Source organism: Leptonychotes weddellii, chromosome 1, assembly GCF_054177405.1.
Source record: "Leptonychotes weddellii isolate Sample4059 chromosome 1, ASM5417740v2, whole genome shotgun sequence".
Taxonomy (NCBI): Eukaryota; Metazoa; Chordata; class Mammalia; order Carnivora; family Phocidae; genus Leptonychotes; species Leptonychotes weddellii.
The window spans coordinates 144,521,486-144,543,784 of NC_138369.1; the positions used below are offsets into that span (position 1 = coordinate 144,521,486).

Below are 22,299 nucleotides of genomic sequence, written 5' to 3' on the forward strand. Positions count from 1 at the left end.
TCATCCAAAACACACAGCCTCAGCTCTGCAAGCTCAGTACAAAGAGACCCACATCTTATCAGGGGAAAAAATGCTGAACTATTCTAGAAGTTGCAGGCTTCCCTGAGTGCAGATCAAACATTTAAAAAGTAAACACTTCACAATTATAAAGAAATCAAAACACTTCTTTCAAGTGGGAAAGATCAAGGAAGTAAAATTGCTGTTTTTGAGGAACACAGTGGTTTCCTATCTAGAAGTTTTCTATACAAAAAGATAACTTTCCTCAGGTACTGATACCTGTTATAAGTGTTTCTAATTTCTCAATTTTTTAAGTTTCCATTTTACTTTAATACTGGAAAACAAACCCTGATGCTTAGATTTCAGTGCAAAACAATGTAAATTACACATCTGGACCAAAGGAATGCTAATATTAAGTATAAAAAAAATCAGTGATGACAACTCTTTTATGCCACATCTACTTTTGTTTGGGGCTCAATTTCAAAATGCCTCCTAACGTTCTGTGAATATTATTAATTACGTCATAGCGTTCACGGAGATAACTGTAGTTTGTTAACCTAAATGGAAATAACCTCAATGAATCCTAAAACAAGAAGTTTCCTCATTTAAAATAGTACACGTAGGAAAGAGATTAGAAAAGAAGTATTTAATCTGTCTCAACCTTTTTGTTTACTGAGGGGCTTTCAAATGACTAGTTTTGTTATTTTGACATCACAGTTGTAAGATATTTTATTTATATTTTATTTATGTAAGATATTTTATTTATTATGTAATATATTTTATTTTCATTCCAATGTAAGAAAAAGAAGGAAGCAACACCAACACCTTATTTGTACATGCACACAATTATTCATAATCAACAACTATTTAACATCTTTGCTAAAAAATATGGAGCCCTTTATATCTTTCTGTACTGTTTAAAATTGTTACAATGAGCACCTACATCTTCAATATAATCTTTCAAAATATGGAGCCCTCCAGTGGTCAGGTATTTATTTATTACCATTTAAAGAACAACATCTTGAGTTCTCTTCATGCTTTCTTTTTCACAACATTCTTGTTAATGTCATTTTCTAAATAATTTAATAAGGGTCCTCTTCAAAATAAGCCATACTTATATCATTATCAACAGTAAGATACAGTCTACTTGGAAAAGGAAAAAATATCTTGAACCTGCTTAACCTTGGAGAAAGTAGAAGTTAAATGATAATCACACAAAAAAATGCATGTATCAGACTTGAAATACAATAGTCTTCCTCAATGATCATGTGCTAGGTGGTAATTAAATGAGTTCACTGTGGGTCAAAATGGTTGCTTATAGCATTTATCAATATTCTGGCCTCACACAGTAATTGCTACTATCACTTGATACTTAGTGAAAACCAACATAGCTTCGAAACAAGCGAACAATTACAAGAACAACCAAGACGTTCCTTATCAGTGTGCATCTCTTTTCCACAGAGACATGGACACCTTCCTCTGTATTGGGGAAACAACTAGAAACTGATTTCTACTGACCAACAGTGAAAAACACAGTAATCAAACAGGTATTGCATGGAGCACCTACAGGCGTCCAAAAGCTTCCCTCGAATAATCTCATTTAAATGTTAAAGTATTCTTAGAAGATAAGGTGGTTGCCAGTCTCCACGATGGCCATCTCCTAGTAGCCCCCTGCCACACCAAATAGGGATGACCCGTGTGACCATTAGGATACTGCAAAGTTGAAAGAGAATTCTGAGGCTAGGTCATAAAAGACACTGTCAATACTGCCTTGAGCTCTCTTCGCCAGCTTGCTCTAACGGGATGCCAGCTGCAAGATCATGAGGACCTCAAGGAGTCATACACAAAGGTCTATGTGGCGAGGCACCCCATGAAACACAATCTTGCCAGGCATGTGAGAGAACCACCCTGCCATGATACTTCAGCCCTGGTCAAGGCTTCACATGAATGCAGCCGAAGCCAACATCTTGACTGCAGGCAGAGTCCCACAGCAAAGCCACTTCCAAATTCCTGACCCATGGAAACCTTGAGATTATAAATGTTGATTATTTTAAATTTCATGACTGTCTGTTAACATTTCAATTAGATAACTAATACAGATTGATTACTACTGTCTCCATTTTACAGAAGAGCCTGGGAGTGTAGAGGACTTTATCAGTAAGAAAAGGTGTATTTTTCTTTTTCTTGAACTATTCTACCTCTCTGTGTTATTATTTGGCCATTTCCCCAAAATATTTAACCTATAATCGTCCAGATTTTCCAATCACCGATAGAGAACATTTCTTCCGGCTTTGCTTGTTAAATAGATTAACATCCCTAAACTTAAAAAAAAATTACTTCTTGACAAAAAGTAAAAGTATTATCAATTATATATGTAACCTATTTCTCAGCTTGTATTCCAAATACCTAATATGACTTATACTAAGTGAAAAAAATCCCCTTAGCTTGTAACCTGTCTTTGTTGCTCAAGAAGGCTGCTAACATAGCAAATAAAGTTTGATTTATCTGGATGCACAGTTGTACATAGTGGATAAAAAGCAGTTACTATATGCCAGGAGCTATTCTAAATGCTTTATGCTTTATGTTAACCATTTAATCCTCATAGCAACCTTATGAAGTAAGTTCTATTATCCCCATTTTACAGACATATAGAAGAAGGTTAAGGAAAGGTAAGGGAACTTTGCTGAGGTCACATATAATCAGGGGCAGAGCCAAAACTTAACCCCAGCAGTCTGGCTTCTGAGCTTATGCTCTTAACCAAGAGCCTATATGGCTCTCCTAATCTCTAATCTATTTATTTCATAAAGTTCTACGGGTAAGAGAAACACCATATGCTCTGGAATTAGAATATCTGAGTTCTAAAGCCCCTTATATCTGCATGATTTAACCTTTTAAATGTTTTTTTTTTTAATCTGTTAGATGAGAACAATAAAGGTTGCATTTTTATTTTTAGGAATATTAAGAGAAAAACTGAATAAAAAACACCCCAGTCAGGTTTTTATTAAAGCCAATGAAGCTGAAGCCTTAGGGCCCTTCACTTTCACAGCCCCATCCAAAACACTGTGCCTAATTTTGTATTCATAACTTGTATTCCTTTCCTTAAAGAGGCCTTCCAAATTGTATGACCTTCAGAATCCACAAAACCTAGATCTACCTCTTCTCTTCCCATTAATTATTTCAAGCTCAATAGATAAGCCTAATGGATTCCAGTCTGGGTCAGCGGGAGTAAATATACTCCACTGTGTTGGTCTCACTAAATGTAGCTATAAAACTTGGGACAGGATGTATGTTGCAGCTACTTAAGCAGCAAAGAAATAGAGGAAGAACAGTAAACTACAAAGTACCATTTTCTCCATTCTCTCATGTGTTGGGCCCCAAGCATTTCTGTGATTGAACAGGGAGGCAGCAAACACAGAAGCCCACAGGAACAAAAACTCTGAGCAAGAGGAACCTTCATTTCTGACTGGAGGAACATTGGTCCCAAGAATGGGACCTGTTGCTTGTGTTCTCACTTTATCCTCCCACCACTTATTCCCAGACATGGGCACAATCATGGGCATTGCACAGGAAAGCTCAGTAACTAAAGCCCCAGCTTCCCAACCAGAGAATCAAAACAAAAGTGGGAGATGGCAGAGAGGAGTTCTTTAAAAGAACTCTTGGTCTCCCCCCAAACTACACATGCATGGATCTGACCCTAAACAGCATACACAGACATTTAGAACTGAACTAACTACTGGATAGAGCACTGCTCATTTCTCAGATTAGCCACCGGGTGGCAAATAAGGACAAATCCAAAGAACACTGAAAAGGCTTTGAAAACTCAACTGACATTCACATAGGGCTAGCTGGAATTTTACTCCTGAACTTAACTGAATCAATTGCCTATTAAAACCAAAATAGCAAGGTTTTCCATAGAATTTTTAAAAGATATAGTGTCTCATAATAATCAAAATGTTTATGACAAAATCCAAAATTAATCAGCATATGAACAAACAGGGAAAATCTCAACTGGCATAGTAAAAGAAAGCAGACAACAACTCTGGAACGATGCAGATGTTAGAATTACCTGATGAAACTTTTAAAGAAGCTTTATGAAAATGCTCCAACAAGTAAAGGCAAACACTCTTGAAAAGGATGGAAAGACAGGACTTGGAGGAGGGATATAAAATGGTACAGCTGCTCTGGGAAACAGTTTGGACATTTCTTATATAAACATGCACTTATAATATAACCATGCAATCCCACTCCAAGCAAAACTTACACTCACACACAAAGGTCTGTAAATTAATGTTTACAGTGGCTTTATTTGTAACTGCTATAAATTGGGAACAACCCAATGGGCAAATAAACTGTAATACACATACATATATATAATGGGACACCATTCAGCAAAAAAAACAAACAAAACAAAACAATGGGCTACTGATACGATTTGTATGAATATCAGGAATTATAGGAAGCGAGAAAAGCCAGTCTCAAAAGGTTACACACCGTATGATTCCATTTATACTAAATGTACCCAATGACAAAACTATAGTAAAGAATAAAGGAATAGTGGTTGCCAGGGTTTAGGGTTGGGAGGAGGATATGATTCCAAATAAACAGCATAAGGGAATTTTTTGAGGTGATGAAGCTTTCTAAATTTTAACACTGAACTGTATACAAAATCCATTCATGTTTTTAAATTCATGGGACTGTGCAAAAAGCCAATTTTACTTCCAGTTAATCTAAAAAGTAAAAAAAATTTAAAACCCAAAGTTTAAAAAAGAGAAAAATAAATTGTTGGCGTATTTATGATTAAAAGCATTTATAAGAGATGTTTTATCAATTTACTGATTTGAAAGGGCATTTGGCCCACTGCACTAAAGGCGAGTGAAATCACCTAAACCACATCAGAACTGAAAATGACTTACAAAGGTGTAATCCTACCCAATATGCTTCCTGCTCTACTGCATATACAAAACCAAGACTAAAATAGCACATGGAAAGAAAATCAAAGAACACTGTGTCACTGTCAGTCACCAGGCAGCAACTCAGGTCTTCAAGCTGAACGATACCTAAATTACCAGAGATAAGAATCGCTCTCTTTGGAAGACCCAATCCAATGTTAATGATTCTCCTTGAGGGGCGCCTGGGTGGCTCAGTCGATTACGTGTCTGCCTTCAGCTCAAGTCATGATCCCAAGGTCCTGAGATCGAACCCCACATCGGGCTCTCTGCTCAGCGGGGAGCCGGCTTCTCCCTCTCCCTCTGCCTGCCGCTCCCCTTGCTTGTGTTCTCTCTCACTGTCAAATAAATAAATAAAATCTTTAATAATAATAATAATAATAATTCTCCTTGAAATTCTAGGGTATGTTCTCCATAACATCACCTATAACACCATCTATGGAGTGTTTATTTTTATTTTTTGCCACAATGAAAAGCAAGTGAAGGAATTCCACTTCCAGATGGTACATACATACTTGTCCCTAATGCTGTCACTAAGAACAACTAAAAGCACAGGACACTATATATAAAACAATTGTAAAACTCTGAAAAATAGAAAAAAGGCAAACCAGGTAGGGACTTACAACCCAAGGAACAATGCTGTGGTGAACTCCCTGGATTTTCTTTTTGCCCCACATATCCTAGACTTGTAACTAAAGAAGCCAGCAACCTAGAAATGCCAATAGGACACAGACAAAAGTCCCAACAAAAGTCAGCTCTCTCTAGCCAAAGCATCGGGAAACGGGCAGCCTGGGAAGACATAAAATTTTTAGACAATAGCTGCCCTCCACCTGCCAAGAAATGACACAAGAAACTGGCCTCACACACCAGCAATGCCAGCTAAGGCTGAGTGAAAAACCTGAACTTCCACCTTCACCAGGCTGTAAAGATGAACCACACCCCCCACAATAAAGTGGGATCAGAGAAGGACAAGTAGGGACAGTTAGTAGACACTATGTGCAGACATAGAACTTCCATCCCCCACCTAGCAGTGAAAATGTTTCCCTTCCTCCCCCCACGTGGGTGGTATCAGAGAAGACCTAGTGGAATATCAGGATTTGACCACTGTAACAACTCCAGCTCTTGGTTATTGGTGGAGGCCACATGTAAAGCAGTAATCAGACACTCCTGTCCCTTCAAGCTGGGGTGGTACCGGCATGGGCCTCTGGTGGGGGAGAGACATGACACAACTCCCATCTCTGCCTGAAATACCAAGGAGCCCCTTCCTCCCTCGGGTGTCAGTGGAGGCCAAGTGGGCAACAACCTAGACTTCTGTTTCCATCTGCCAGCAATAAAATGGTCCCATCCCTTCCCCTGCTATAGCACTGTCAGAGGAAGTCGGCTAAAACAGGTTAATAAGATCCATAGTTTCACAACACAATGCCAAAAATATCCAGGTTTCAATCAAAAGTCACTTGTCATATCAAAACCAGGAATATCTCAACTTGAATGAAGAAAGACAATCAATAGATAGTAAATAAAAGATGAGAGGTTAGAATTATCTGACAAAGATTTTAAAGCACCCTTATAAAAACGCTTCAATGAACAGCTGCAAACATGCCTGAAACAAATGAAAACAAAATATCTCAGCAAAGAAACAGAAGATATAAAAGAAAACCAAATGGAAATTTTGGCACTGAAAAACCAAATAACCAAAATTAAAAACTTAATGAATGAGCTCAACAGCAGACAGGGGGGGAAAAGGAAGGAATAAATGAACTAGGAGAGAAAACTGAACAGAAATCATCCAGTCTGAACAAAAGAAATAAATTTTCTGAAAAAATTAAACAGAGCTCAGGGATCTACAGAATAAAAACCAAAGATCTAAATATGTCATTGCAATTCAACAAAAAAGGGTAGGGCTGAAAAAGTACTCAAATAATGGCTAAAAACTTTCCAAATTTGGCAAAAGATATGTACCAAGCAAGACAGGTCATGGTCAAACTTCTGAAAAGCAATTATCTCCTCCTCACCTCCATCCCAAATCCTGAACACAGCAAGAGAGAAAAGAGACCTTACCTACATGAGGAAAAGCAACTCAAATCGCAGCAGATTTCTCATCAGAAACCATGAGAGCAGAAGACAGTGGCACATTTCTCAAGTGCTGAAAGGAAAGAACCATCAACCCAGAATCCTATACCCAGTGAAAATCTTTCAGAAAGGAAATGGAAACAGAATACATTATCACATGAAGAAAAACTCGAATTTTCAACAGCTATCTAAAAAAATTAGTAGCTAAAGCAGCTCAATAAACAAAAAGGAAAAAAACAAGAACCTTGGAAAATCAGAAGAAAAAACATGATAAAGATATGGTAAATACAAAAGGTTCTCCTTCATCTCAAGTTTTCTATATTATGTTTGATGGTTGAAACAAATATAACAGTGTCTGATGTTTTTAAATGTATGTAAAGTATTTAAGACAATTGTATTGTAGATGGAGGAAGTAAAGGGACATAAAAGGGAGGTAAATGCACTAAATAAAAGGACAAATTGGCAGTGGATTAAAAAACATGACCTGACTATATGCTGTCAATAAGAAACCCACTTCAAAAATAAGGTAGGTTGAAAGTAAAAAAAAAGAAAATGGGGGGCGCCTGGGTGGTTTAGTTGGTTGAGGGTCAGACTCTTGATTTCAGCTCAAATCATGATCTCAGGATCGTTGAGATCGAGTCCAGAGTCAGGCTCTGCACTCAGTGTGGAGTCTGCTTGTCTCTCTCCCTCTGCTCCAACCCCTGCTCACACACACTCTCTCTCAAATAAATAAATAAGTAAAATCTTTTAAAAAATGAAAATGGTATGTCATATAAACAGTAATCAAAATAAAGCAAGAGTGCTGTATTAATCAGAAAAAGTAGACTTCAGAGCAAAGAAAATTACCAGACACAGAGAGAGACATTACATCATGATAAAGGGGCCATACCACCAAGAAGATACAGAAATCCAAATGTGTATTTACTAATAACATCTGTAAAATATGTAAAGTAAAAACTTACAGATGAAATGAGACATAGATAAACCCACAATGAGAGTGAAAGACATTAACAATCCTCTCAGCAACTGATGGAATGATTAGAGAAAAAAATCAGAAAGGATATACTAGAACTGAACAACATCACCAACAGTATCTAACCAACGTTTACAGAACATGTGATCCAACAACAGAAGAATACATATTCTTTTACAAGAGTCCATGGAATACATACCAAGAAAGCCTATATGCTAGGCTATAAAACAAGTTCACCAACAAATTTTTAAAAATTGAAATCTTAAAGAATGTGTTCTCTGATCACAGTGGAGTCAAATTTAAAATCATTAACAGAAAGATAACAGGAAATATTCCTAACACTTAGAAACTAAACAATATATTTATAAATAATCCATGGATCAAAAGTCTCAAGGGAATTTATTTTTTTTACATTGAACTGAGTAAAAATGAAAATACAGCCTATCAGAATTTTTGGGACACAGCAGAAGTAGTACTTAGAGGGGAATCTGTAGCACTAAATCCTTTCTTTTTGAAAAAGGAAATCTCACAAATCAATAATTTAAACTCTCAGCTCGTGAATAGAAAAAAAAGGTCGCAATAAACCTATATAAGCAGAAATTAAAGAAATCAATGAAATTTAAAACAAAAAAATGACTTTGGTATTATTCTGACACCAAAACCAGACAAAGATAGTACCAAAATAGAAAGCTATACACCAGTATCTCTCACTAGTACAGGTGCAAGAATTTCTAATAAAATTGGTGAAAGGATTCAGCAATGTAAAGAATTTTACAACATAACCAGGGATTTATTTCAGGAATGCAAGGATGGTTTAATATTCAAAAATCAATGAATGCAATCCACCATATTAACAGGTAACAGAAGAAAAATTATATGATCATATCCACTGATTCAGAAAAAGTAACAAAATTCAACATCTATTCATGATAAAAAGTTTCAGTAAGAGGAAATGAGGGAATTTCTTCACCTTGATAAAGAGCATCTAAAAATAACTTACAGCTTAAATAGTACCAGTAAAGTACTGAATGCCTTTTTCCTAACATCAAGAACAAGGCAGGATGTCCACTCTCATTTACTGTTATTAGTACTGCAATAGTTCTGGACAGGAACTGAACGTCCTAGTTCTGGAAGTTTTATCAACGGCAGTAAGTCAAGGAAGAAAAATAAAAGGCATATAGATCTGAAAAGAAGAAATAAAACTATTCCTATTTGCAGATGCCATGACTGTCTATGTAGAAAATCCAAAGGAATCCACAAAACAACTTCTAAAATGACTAAGTTTATAAGGTCAAAAGATACAAGTTAAACATGCAAAAACCAATTATATCTTTATATATAAATAACGAACATGTGGACATCAAAACTTGTATACACTAAAAATAAATGTGTAGACACCAAAATTAAGAATACAGTACCACGGGCATGCCTGGGTGGCTCAATCAGTAAGCGTCCGACTTTTGATTTCAGCTCAGGTCATGGTCTCAGGGTTGTGAGATCAAGCCCTACGTTGGTCTCCATGCTGGGTGTGGAGCCTGCTTAAGTTTCTCTCTTTCCCTCTCCCTCTGCCCTTCCCCCCCAAAAGAATACAGTATCACTTACAATGTTTTTTGAATGAAATAATTTGTAAAACTAATAAAACATGTCCAACACATGTATGCTGACTAAATGTAGATGAAAAAATTCAAAGATGTAAATAAATAAGGAAACTTACTGTGTTCAAGAACTGGAATGGAACACTAAACATAATAAAGATGTCAATTCTCCTCAAACTGATGCATAGATATCACACAATTTCTAAAAATACCCAGCAAAATTTTTAAAGAGCTATATAAGAGATATATAAACAAGCTTATTCTCAATTTTATATAAAAAGGCAAAGGAACTAGAATAGCTAAAATAATTCTGAAAAAGAATGAAGTATAAGGAATCAATCTACCTGATTTCAAGATTTACTACAGCTACAGCAGTTAATCAAGAATGTAGGATATTGGTGGAGATCAATGAAAGAGAAAGCAAATCCATATACACAGGCCATCTTATTTTGACCAAGACACAAAAGCAACTCACTGAGGGATGGACATCCACAGACAAAGAAAAAGGACTTCAACATAAGACACATCTTACAAAAATTAACTCACAATGAATGATGGACTTAAACGTAAAACACAAAACTATAAAACTTTTAGAAAAAAGATACGAGAAGTTAGAAAAAAGATAAGAGAAAATCTTTAGAATCTAGGGCCAGAAAAGAGTTCATGGCTTGGAGCTGATACCAAAAACACAATCCATACAAGACAAAATTGATAAAATGAACTCTACCAAAATTCAAAACTTTTGCTCTACCCTATGAAGATAAAAAAAAAAGCTACAGATTGAGAGAAAATACATGCCAACCACGTAACTGACAAAGAACTAGCACCTAGAATATATAAAGAACTCTCAAAACACAACCCTAAAAAAAAAAAAATTCAATTAGAAAATGGGAAAATACATGAAAAGTCATTTTACCAAAGAATATATACATAAATAGCAAGTAAATGCACAAAAAGGTATTCAATATTATCAGTCATCAAAGAAATGCAAATTCAAAGCATGTGAGATTATCACTGTACATCTATTGAAACAGCTTTAAAAAAAGTGACAACACCAAATGCTGGTGAAGTTACAGAGAAACTAGATCATTCATATGTTGCTGATAGGGATGAAAATAATGACACCCTGGGAAAACATTTGGCTGTTTCTTTTAAAAACTAAAAACACAATGCATCATATAGCCTGGCAATTGCATTCTTGGGCATTTATCCAAGAGAAACAAAAACTTATTCATACAAAAACATATACATGAATGTTCACAGCAGCTTTATTCATAATACCCCCAAACTGGAAACAACCCAGATATCTTTCAACAGGTGAGTGGTCAAATAAACTGTAATAATCTCCACACCACAGAGTATTATTTGGTAGTAAAAAAAGAAGTAATGATACAACTTGCATGAATCTCTGGAGAATTTTGTTAAGTGTAAAAAAAAGAATCTCAAAAGACTACATACTAGATGACTTTATTTCTGTCACATTCTTAAAACGACAAAATTAGAGACATGGAAAACAGATTTGTGATTGCAAGGAGTTATAAAGGGGGTAGGACTATAAAAATAGCAACATGAGGGATTCTTGAGGTGAAGAAAATGTTCTGCGTATGGCTGTACCTGTCAATACTCTGTGACATTTACCATAGTTTTCAAGATCACTGCGGGAACACAGAGAAGGGGTATTATTTCTGATAACTGTATATAAATTCACAATTATCTCAAAATAAAAAGTCTGGCTAACAAATTAAGCAATGCTGATAAAATGGCAACAACAATAACAGCAACAACCAAAAAGCAGGTGCGTAATATGTGCTTCCCCTGCCTGTTCTCACTCCTTGGGTAGATTGTCGCCTCTGCAGGGCCTTGGGTTAGGGTTACCAAGTCAGGTTATATTCTCACTCCGTACGCTGACCTCATTCATTCTGGAGGCTTCAATTACCATATGCCAATGATTGCCAAATTTGTATCTCAAGCCAATTCCTCTCTTCTGAAGTCTAGACACATTTTACAGATAAATGAGTATCTCATCTAGGTATTTTACAGGCACTTCAATTTCAACATGTGTACATTTAAACACATCATCTTTTCCCTACACCCCCAAATCAGCTTCTCTCAGGGCCTTCCCTGTTTCGGGAGTTGTCATTGTATTGTCCAAGGCACCCAGATGCTAACACTGAGTGGTTTCCTCTGTCTCAAGTACACAACCAGCCAATCAAACACACCATTGATTCAGGTTTCTAAATACATGGTCAATCGGTCCAGTTCTTCCCCATCCCACTACCACCACCTGGCTTAAGCTACCACTATAATAGAATGATTTCTACATCCCCATTTGTGCATTCCTTAAAAGCGTCCCTCCTGAAGCAACCAGACCGATCTTTACAAAATGCAAACACCTTACTCCCTAGCTGAAAATTTTCCAATGTTACCCACTGTGCTTGCCATAATTTCATCAAAGTACACAAAATTCCACATATTCTGATTTCCACCTGCGTAATACCACCCTTTCGCCTCTTTACGAAACTCTAGCCATATTAGATTCTTCTAATTTCTCCTAGGCATCCTGCTCGTCCTCACTTCAGAGCCTCTTCATTTCCTCCTACCACTCCTAGCCCAATCCACCTAATATCTGCTCATCAGCTCTTATATCACTTTCTCCAAGATGGGTTCTGCTGAGCTCTCAGATGAGGGAAAGTCCTTGTTAAACAATGAAAGGGACACCTACACAACTTCAAATAAATCTCACTGAGTGTCTTAATAAAAATAGTCAAATAATTCTAAGATTCATATGAAGATAATACCTAAAAGTATAAATCAATATATTTCAATACAGAAGTCCTACATATTTGGTTTGGTGATTTAGGTTAATTTGGGCCTACTCAATAAGACACTTGACACTCATTTTCTTTGGAACTTTTTTTTTTCCTTTACAGCTTTTTAAATATGAAGTACAATAATAATTCTCCTAGTAAGAGGCTTTGTCATTCACAAACTAGGACTGTGACCTTGAATTTGCAGCCTCTAGAACTGTGAGAAAAGAATGTTCGCGGCTTATAAGCCATGCAGTCTGTGATTTTTGTCATAGCAGCCTTAACTGACTAAGACAGAAAACTGCTACCAAAAGTTTGGTTCTGCCACAACAAATACCTACAAATGCGAAGTAGCTCTGGAACTGGGTAACGGGCAGAGGCTGGAAGAGTTCTGAAGTGAATGCTAGAGAAAGCCTACTTTACCGGGAACAGACCATTAAAAGCAACTCTGGTGAGGGCTCAGAAGACCAGAAGAGACAGAGAGCGAGCTTCAGATGTCCTAGAGAATACCTAAGTGGTCTTGAACAGAATGTTTGTGGAAATCGGGACAGTCAAGGCCATTCTGATGAGGTCTTAGATGGAAATCGGGTCCATGTTATTGGAAACTGGAGGAAAGGCTATCCTTGCTATAAATTAGTAAGGGATGCAGCTGAATTATGCTCATGTCCCAGTATTTTATGGAAGACAGAACTGTGAGCAATGAAATTGGACATTTGGCTAAACATTTTCTAAGCAAAGTGTTGAAGGTGCAGCTTGGATTCTCTTGAATGCTTATAGTAAAGTGCAAGTAGAAAGAAATGACTTGACAGAATTTGTAATCAAAAGGGAAGCATAAGTTTAAAATTTGGAAAAGTCTCAGTTTAACCGTATTACAAAAAAATGAACAAGCATATTTTGAAGAGACCATGAAGGCTGTGGCCAAGAGGCCTTCTGATAAGGAGATCAAGATGGGTGTGAACCAAGGATTTTATCAGCCATCCCCGAGAGGGAAAATAGCAATTTGAACTAAAGGAGAAGACATGAATGAATGAAGATTGGTTGTCAGACTTCTTAGAATTTATAGGAGGGGACCTTAGAGCTATACTGCTTCAAATGTGCAACATTTTTCAAGACAAGGAAAGAACTCTAAAGGCAATTCAGAGATCATCAGGGCTTCTTCCTTGGTTTCAAAAGGGGGAGTATATCACCTGGGTTTCAATAAGCCAGAAGACCCCCACCCAAAGCAGGGTAGCTGGACTCACCCCTCACAGAGCCCTGGGGAAGTAGCTAACTCCATTTAGATTTCAAAGGTAGAGCCACCTGGAGCAAGGATGGAAGCAGAGGACATAGTGAGGACAAGTCTTCCACAGAGACCCCTACCAGGGCAAAGCTCAGCAGAGATGTGGGGGGTGGGGCTGCAGGCACCCCACAACAGCACACCAGCAGAGCCCCAGGCATACCACTCCAGCCTGGGAGAGATGCTGTGTAGGCTGTGCCCAGCAAAGTCTCGGGGGCAGGGATACTCTAGTGTGTCTGGAAGGTGGGACCCCTGCCCCAGTGGGCCTGGCGGGCAGAGCATCAAAGTAAAGATTATTCTCGAGTCTTGATTTGATGTTGTTTGTCCTGTTGGGTTTTGACTTGCCTGGGACCTATCACTCCTTTCTTTCCTGTTTCTCTGTGTTGGAATGGGAGTGTTTAACTCTTTGCCTGTACGACCATTACATTCTGGAAGCACATAACCTGTTTGAATTCACATGTTCACAGCTGGAGAGGAATTTGTCTCAGGATGAATCTTTGCTTGAATCTCACCGATATCTGACATAGATGATATTTAGATGAGACTTTGGGAATTGATGCTAGAACTAATAAGACTTTGGAGGCTACTGGAATGGTGTGAGTACATTTTGCATTTGAGGACATGAATTTTAAGGGGGCCAGGAGCAGAATGCTAAGGTCTGAATGTGTGTGTCCCCTCAAAATTCATGCTGAAATCCTAATGTCCCATGTGATGATATCAGAAGGTGGGACCTTTGGGGGATTGCTTAGGCCACGAAGGTGGAGCCCTCATGATTGTGATTAGTGTTCTTTAGAAGAGAGTTCCCTTGGCCCTGGTCCTGTGAAGAATGCAAGAAGCCTGCAGAGGGCCCTCACCTTGGCATGCTAGCATCCTGATCTGACATCTCCAGCCTCCAGAGCTAAGACAAATACACTGTTATTTATAAGCAAAATCTGATGAGTGCACCCAGTCTTAGTAGTTATAAAAATAATAACAAAGAAAAAAAACACATAGGAAAATGACTGTTGGGATATGTTGCACAAAAAGTAATTTGAGGGGCACCTGGGTGGCTCAGTCAGTTGAGCATCCAACTCTTGGTTTCGGCTCAGGTCAGAGTCTCCATTTCTGTGCTCAGTGCAGTCTGCTTGAGATTCTATCTCTCCCTCTCCCCACTCCCTAAAATAAATGAATAAATAAATAAAATCTTTTTTTAATAAAAAAGGTAATTTTTTTGAGGCGGGGTGCCTGGCTGGCTCAGTCCGTAGAGCATGCAACTCTTGATCCCAGGGTCATGAGTTCAAATCCCACAGTGGGTGTAGAGATTACTTAAAGAAAAAAAAAAAAAGCTTTTTTTTTTAAAATAATTTGAAGCTTTGGAAGACATGTCTATAAGTACTCTGTGAATAGTAATTTAGAGAGGTTAGGGTTTTACATCTTTACCTTTTAAAATTCTGTAATAAAAAGTAATTGTAGGGGTACCTGCGTGGATCAGTCGGTTAAGCATCTGACTTCAGCTCAGGTCATGATCCCAGGGTCCTGGGACAGAGCCATGCGTGGGGCTCCCCACTCAGCAGGGAGTCTGCTTGTACCTCTGCCTCCTCCTCCCCCTGTCCCCGCTCCTGCTATTTTTCTCTCTCAAATAAATAAATAAATCTTTAAAAAAGAAGTAATTGTAATGAATCTGTATTTCCCAATCTCATTTTTTCCTGATATCCCATCTTTGATTTCAAATTAAATATGGATACTTTGTACTGAGTACTACTCAAGAATTAACTGATTACACTAGTAATCATACCTTCATCTATTTGTCATACTAGTTTTCAGCTGTATGCTTCTGTATGGCCCATATGTGCGTGGCTCATCTTTCTGTGTACATTTAATCTTCATTTCCTGTTAAAACCATCTGGTTAAAAGCATCATTATGAAGCATAAAAATATTGAAGGTTCCCTAAGAACGGATTGCAGGATATGAGATAAGAAGAACAGCCAAGCAAAAGATACAACCACTGTTAACTGAAGTAATGTAAAATATGCTTGCAGAACAGAAAACAGACACTTGGGACTGCTGTGGAAAAGAAGCAAGGATGCTCTAAAAGTGCAGCTTCACAGAGTATTAACTGTTCTTATTTTGTTGGCCTCAAGTTATTAATAAAACCATGGGTTTCTAAACTGTGAAGGAGGACATACAATCAAACCTATATTAACCAAAGGGCTGAAGGAGTAGCCTAGTCTGACTGACTAAATTTACTTATAAAGCCTTTTTGTTTCGACTACTGCTATTGAAACCCTTTCTAAAATGTATTAAAGTATACTTTCTTGCTTTAGTAAGTACAGTATAGCAAACGTAATTAAATCACTGGTGACTGCAGGTCTTACCATACACTAGGGTCAGCCTTGTTGTAAGCATCAGTTTTCACTGGACCCTAATGACCATGTGGACATTAGGGCTAAATGTATACAGACTGGCCCTAGGCTATTCATTCTTTGGAAATCCCTCTTTTTTTTTTTTTTTTTTTAAACTAAATTGTTTAGAATCAATTTTTTAAAGGGGAGGAAAGGAGCTCATTTTCCTGTAAGTCAAAGCAGGAAAAATAAACCTGGTTATCTGAGCTATTACTATATCACTAGAGCTTTTCTAAAGTAATAGATATTCTTGAAAAATCTGTTCCATTTCAACACTTTTAAGGAAATGAGTGCCTACGGGCAAAGCTGGGGAAAAAGAAAGGTAAATCCAATTCCTATGTGGAGAAGAAAACAACCCTGAAGAAAGCCGTGCAGTACCCCGATATTTACTAAGTGTGTCTTATGTACTAGGTATGCCTGTGTATCACATACACTGCTAAGCACCACGGCTACAGAAGCCTTTTCGGCCTGTGCCTCAGTTTCCTTATCTGCAAAATTCAAAGACTAGCCATATATCTCTCTCCGTTAATATACAAAAGCTTCCTATGCTGTGATTCATCATGAGCAAAGGGATATTACTCTAGCATCAACTGTGTGTGTGTGTGTGTGTTGGGGGGAGAGGAGGTTAGGAGGAGTAACTTTCCAAGAGGAGGTAGAATGCACAAACTCCTAGGAATACTATTCTCTGCAGTTAATTTAGGAATGCCAGCTAGTCATTTTACTTCTCTTTTTATTGCTTTTGGGCAGAATACTAAATGAGTAACAAATTAGGAGTTGATTGAGTTATATGTTAAGGGGTTAAATATTAAATACCCCAAAAGAGACAGTGAAGCACCCATAGAGGCTTGAATTCCTTTCGGTTTCCTTTCAAGTCTTATCCTAAAGGACAAATGGCATCAGCATTTGTGGTCTGATCCACAGACACTGGATTCGGCACCAGCAGAGCAGAGTTGGATTTGAGTTCTAAAGTCTTAACAGTAGCAAACTGTATGATCTTAGACAAGTCACGTACTCATCTGCAAAATATTTTCTTCTAGTTCTAGTTCTCACTAAATAAGAATGCCATGACAGATTCAACACATTTCCTCTGAAAATAAAGACATCACACAAATAGTTCAGAAGAGTGCCATGCATATAATATATTTTGATTTTGGAAAGGCATTTGACCAAGTAGTGAATGCAAACATTAAAACAGACTGCATATTCAAATCGGTTCTTAACTTTGAACAGCAAGCACTGAGTAATGAATCAGAAGGAATGCTAGAAAGACGGATTGAATTAACAAGATTAAATTTAACTATGGATCCAAATGAATGGTCCAGATCACTCCTGAAAATTGCTGCTATACGCACAGAATAAACTTCTGGCGTTCAGTTTGAATACATCACTCTCCATGTGTGGAACAACTGATTCAGTGGGTTTTCCTCTTATGTTTCACAAGTATAAATGCAAACCCTGGCAATACAGTGAAGAAAAAAAAAATACCACCCAACAAGGATGGAGCAAGAGAGGCCTGACTTAAGTTCATGTGAAAAAGAACCGAGAGCTGGAGCTGACTTCGAGCTCAAAAGCTAACGTAACGTTCGCCCACCAATGGCAAGAAGGGCAGTGTCCAGCACAAGGGAGTCACAGCCTAGCTTCCCTGCCTTCTCTGCATCCTGTGCTGGGCACCACACGTCCAGAGCAATGGGCTCGGGCCCGAGGGCACCCTACTGAAGGGTGAACCTGACAAATGAGAGCAATTCCATGACAGAAAGTGACCAGAAAGGGAAAGGACGGGGAAAACAAGTCCTGAAGCCTGGTGGAATGAGGACTAGATGGTCTGGAAAAGAGAAGTCTTGGGGTAGAGATGACAGTGCCTGATGAGCTGCTAGTGACAAAGTGCAGACCTAAGAGGACACATACCAAAGTAGATCTGGGGTTGATATGAACGGAACCCAAAACAGATCGGGCTGCTTCAGCACAGGGGACCTTCAGGGAGTGCAACTGTTGTCACCTCTGGCTGTACCTCAGAAACACCTGGGAACGGTTTTAAATCTATCAAAGCCCAGGCCACACCCACAACCAATTAAATTAGCATCTCTGGGGGGAGGGCGGGCAATGGTAGCTATTAAAAGCTCTCCAGGGGTTTCTAACGTGCAGCTACACTTGACAATGACCACGGTAAATACAATCAGGGTGGCCACGTGTGGGGGGGGGCGGGCAGGGGGGATTCCTTCTCAGAAGGCTTTTATTTCCCAGATCTTGTCTGTTCTAGAATCTCTTATACTTTTAACTTGTTAACAGTATCCTCTATGATCATGAAGATTAGCGCTCTTGGCAAATATCTGAGAAGAAATCAAGTTTAAATGGCACAGTCTCTTAAAGGGAAGAATTCAGGCTGAGTTGTAATAGCTAGCCTATTCTATTCACGAGTGTGAGCTTTCAACAACTGAAGCACTACTATCTTTGTAGAAAGGACAAGAGTGCTGGCACCTTCATATAAAAATTTAACTCCAAAGTTTTGTAAAATAAATTTAAAGCATGGCAACATGCAAGACTTCTCAAGTTTTTTCCATGATGAAATAATTCTTAAAATCAAGCAGAAACTCCTCTGTAGTTTGAATGGTCTCGGCCACTAGTAGCTTAGCCAATGTATGCGATAAAATGTTTTATTTTCCTACTTTAAATATTTTCCAAAACTTTTTAATAACAGAATAGCCTGGATTTTTCGTAACAAATACATAGTTCTCCCCATTTCCTTCAGTGTTGGTTATATTCTTAATCCTATTCTTCTGACCACTGAATAGAAATGTTCATACATACCTTACTAATCTCCTTTGAAAAGATACATCCGTATGTGTTCCAAAACCTTCTGGCCACAATATAGGTCAGACATCCACTGTAGTGGGTGGGGTTATGCTTCTAAATTTTAGTGACCCCTCCACATTTCTCCACTTAAACATAACATACCCTCTAAACTTTAAAACTTTCACTTTAGGTTTCGGTGAATCATCAGCCATTTCCTTTTACTTTTGTTATCTGCCAATGCAAACAGCTCCTAATGAATCTGAAGCTTCTTCTAGGCTACTGGAAGTCTCTCTCGTTAATCTTTGTCATGTGGTTCATAAATAATGAGAGTGGTATTAAAGATCATCATCTTGTTTACAGACCAAAAGAGCCTAGAAGAACGCTGTGGGTTTGACTGGACGTATGCAGCCTGAACGAGCATTTCAGGAGTCCTGATGTGGGGACGGACGAAGCAAATTATTTAACATTTTACCAAAAGCTGCTAACTGCACCGCGTCTCAAGGAACGACTGCCCTTTCCGTATCAAAACACTAGCAAATAACGGCCTTACAGACATCTGAGCAGCTGCTGGGTGGACAGTTTGCACCACGGCCAACAGTCACCTTTCCGTTTTTCAAGCACATACCTCTCACAGAAATGTTTTCAGTGTGGCAGTCTACAGAGCTGGTTCTAACACCGGCACGATGTAACAACAAAATTCATGATGATTTTGCTTTTTCAGTCTGCCCCTTTCTTTTTTATATATAAATATATATTCTTCCCTCCCTCTCCGCCCCCCAAAGAAAACCAAACCAACAATACTTCCACAAAACCTGACTCAGAGTTATGAATATAATGCTTTCCGTGAAAGCAGACCAGCTTTATAGGAGAACAGCTTTCATGAGAAGCAGGAAGCTGATCTGAGCAGCAGAGAGAGAGCAGGGATGGGGCGGAGCAGAAAAGAACTGAGCTGGGGGAGAGCGAAGCACAGACAGTCAGGCTGCTTCCAGTTACTTATTGACAGTTTCACCTGAGAGCACAGATTTATGAACAGGGTGAGCATCCATCCCGCCGGACCTTTTCTTTCTTTTACGAATCTGTCAAGCTGGCAAACTATTACACAGGGGAAAGTGAGGCCTTACAGCCTCGCCAGAGCCCAGTTGCAGGGAAATGATGTAAGCTTCCCACCTCCCACCAGCCCCCGCTCTGCCAATCCACCTCTACTCTGACCTGTTAACATCCCCCTCCCTCCCCCAGTGCCACTGCCAGGGGGCCCGCTGGGCCCCAGGCTCGCCTTGCCGTGTCCTACTGTGCAGCGGAAAGTATTTGCCAGAGGATAAGGAGTATTTTTGTTTTCAGAAAAGTCTTCAATGAAAAAGCAAATGCCTCCCTATTTAAAAAATAATGCTGAGTTGACAAAAAGCTAGTCAGTCCCCAGGAGAAATAATATTAAATAGGACTGAGGTGAGAAATGCAATTTAGCAAAAGGCACAGAAGGTGTGATGTAGCAAAGGGTATAATAATGGGAGTTAGGAGACAGGTTTCGCTATGCTAATACCACCTCTGTGACCTTGGACAATTGGCTTCATTGCTCTGGTTTCATTTTCTGTAAAAGGAAAGAGTTAATATAAATTATATCTGAGGTCTCTTGTACTGTTGTAATTTTATGAACTGATACCCAAAAGAAATAAGCCAGGAGCAAAAAAGCAATCTAATGTGGACAACTCTTTGTTGTTTACTCAGAATTGCAAGTAATTCCTTCTATGGAGCTATTTAAGATATGCTTTGCCAAAGTACTAGTAAATGTGAACAGGACCAGCGAAAGATTTGTAGGGAAAAAAGTGACAGGCACTTCAAATGTGTGAATCTTGATCTAGAGAATTTATAGAGAATTAGGATTATGTAGATTCACGCTCAGGACAGGACAATTTATAATCCCATGCATGGAAGCAATTAATACCTATGACATGACCCTAAACAGTATAAATGATTTACCTTGATCAGCAGTGTTCTAAATTTAAAGGATACGCGCGCGCGCACACACAGGAGAAAAAAATTTGTTTTAATTATGAACCCACAATATACTGGTTACTAACGCAACAGTCTTTAAATTCGGGTGGGCAAACTCCCGGAAGTACATGAAAGTTGCCAAGGGGTACGAAGAGTATGCAGGCACAAAGATGGTAAATCAATTTCCAGATCAACGTTTCTGAGCACGTTTTCCTAGAACTGATGTGCTAAGAATGTCCTAGAGAGTAGGTTTCCCTTTCCCACCTTCCCTTTCTCAATCCCCCTACTCCGGCTCTACAAAATCAAGGCACATAGCTCAACCATCACAAATCTCATGCTGAGGCAGGAAAAACCTCTGGGCAGGACACAAGGGGACAATGAAAAATACTGGTGGAGAAAAAGTATATGGCCCTAGTCACTCCTTTGACAACTCAGGTGGCTTTGCCAATTCTTTGCTTGGAATAAACTTGGAGCAGGACCTAATTTGGTTGTCAGCTGAGAAATCATTAAACATAATTTTAGGGAGCCCGGTGGCTCAGTCGTTAAGCGTCTGCCTTCGGCTCAGGTCAGGATCCCAGGGTCCTGGGATCGAGCCCCGCATCGGGCTCCCTGCTACGCGGGAAGCCTGCTTCTCCCTCTCCCACTCCCCCTGCTTGTGTTCCCTCTCTCGCTGTGTCTCTCTCTGTCAAATAAATAAATAAATAAAATATTTAAAAAAAACATAATTTTAAATGATAGGTCTGAGATTTTTTAATAAGAACCCATAAGTTCAAAGAATTAAGTGACATGCTACATTCATGCTCTCATCTTCTTCAACTTATTTATGTAAACAAAATTTCACAGTATATACATTAAAAAAGGAATGAAAAACATACTAAACTCTCTCTGCAATGAATAATCTCACCCACTGATACATGAATAGAAAGAAAAGCACCAATAACGCATTTAGAGATAAATTTCAGATAAGACCGTATTTTTCTATTATTATTTATCAAAATTTGTAATTCACACACATTACTTTGATCAACTGTGTACTAGAAACCACCATAATGATAACTTTAAGAAAAAAAATCACTTAGAGGCTTATCATAACAGTAAATTCTGTTACCAGAAGTATAAGGTGGTCAAAAATAGATTTTTAAACATAATGATACATAAGGATAAAAATTTAGTGAGGAAAAAAGAATTTAGTGAGGAAAGTGTAGTAACAAAGACCTCAAGGAGAAAAATTAACACTAAAATTTCAGACTGTTAAAGAGTAGTTTGTAAACAGATAGTGGTAGTTTTATATAGCTATGGAGTTTGATACAAAGAAACATGTTTAAGAAGGATAGAACAATTTTATTAAGAAATTTCAATGTTGGGAGCACTGGGTGTTGTGCACGAACAATGAATCATGGAACACTTCATCTAGAACTAATGATGTAATGTATGGGGATTAACATAAGAATAAAAAAAAAGAAAAAAGAAAAAA

General features: G+C 38.3%; 1 protein-coding gene across 11 annotated transcripts in view; it reads right to left on the reverse strand.

The window, feature by feature from the left end:
- BBX (BBX high mobility group box domain containing) overlaps positions 1–22,299 on the reverse strand; it is a 273,335-nt gene that overhangs the window by 178,767 nt on the left and 72,269 nt on the right. Inside the window, exon 1 of one of the 11 annotated variants that reach the window (XM_081797445.1) lies at positions 19,846–19,975. The exons of 8 other annotated variants lie outside the window; for them this stretch is intronic. Coding sequence is in view for 1 of the 3 variants with exons in the window: in XM_081797436.1 (XP_081653562.1) it covers positions 19,846–19,878 (33 nt within the window). In the remaining 2 variants the exon portion in view is untranslated. Of the gene's footprint in view, positions 1–19,461; positions 19,632–19,845; positions 19,976–22,299 lie in introns of those variants that run through there. 2 more of the 11 variants (XM_081797436.1, XM_081797446.1) reach the window with 2 other exon arrangements.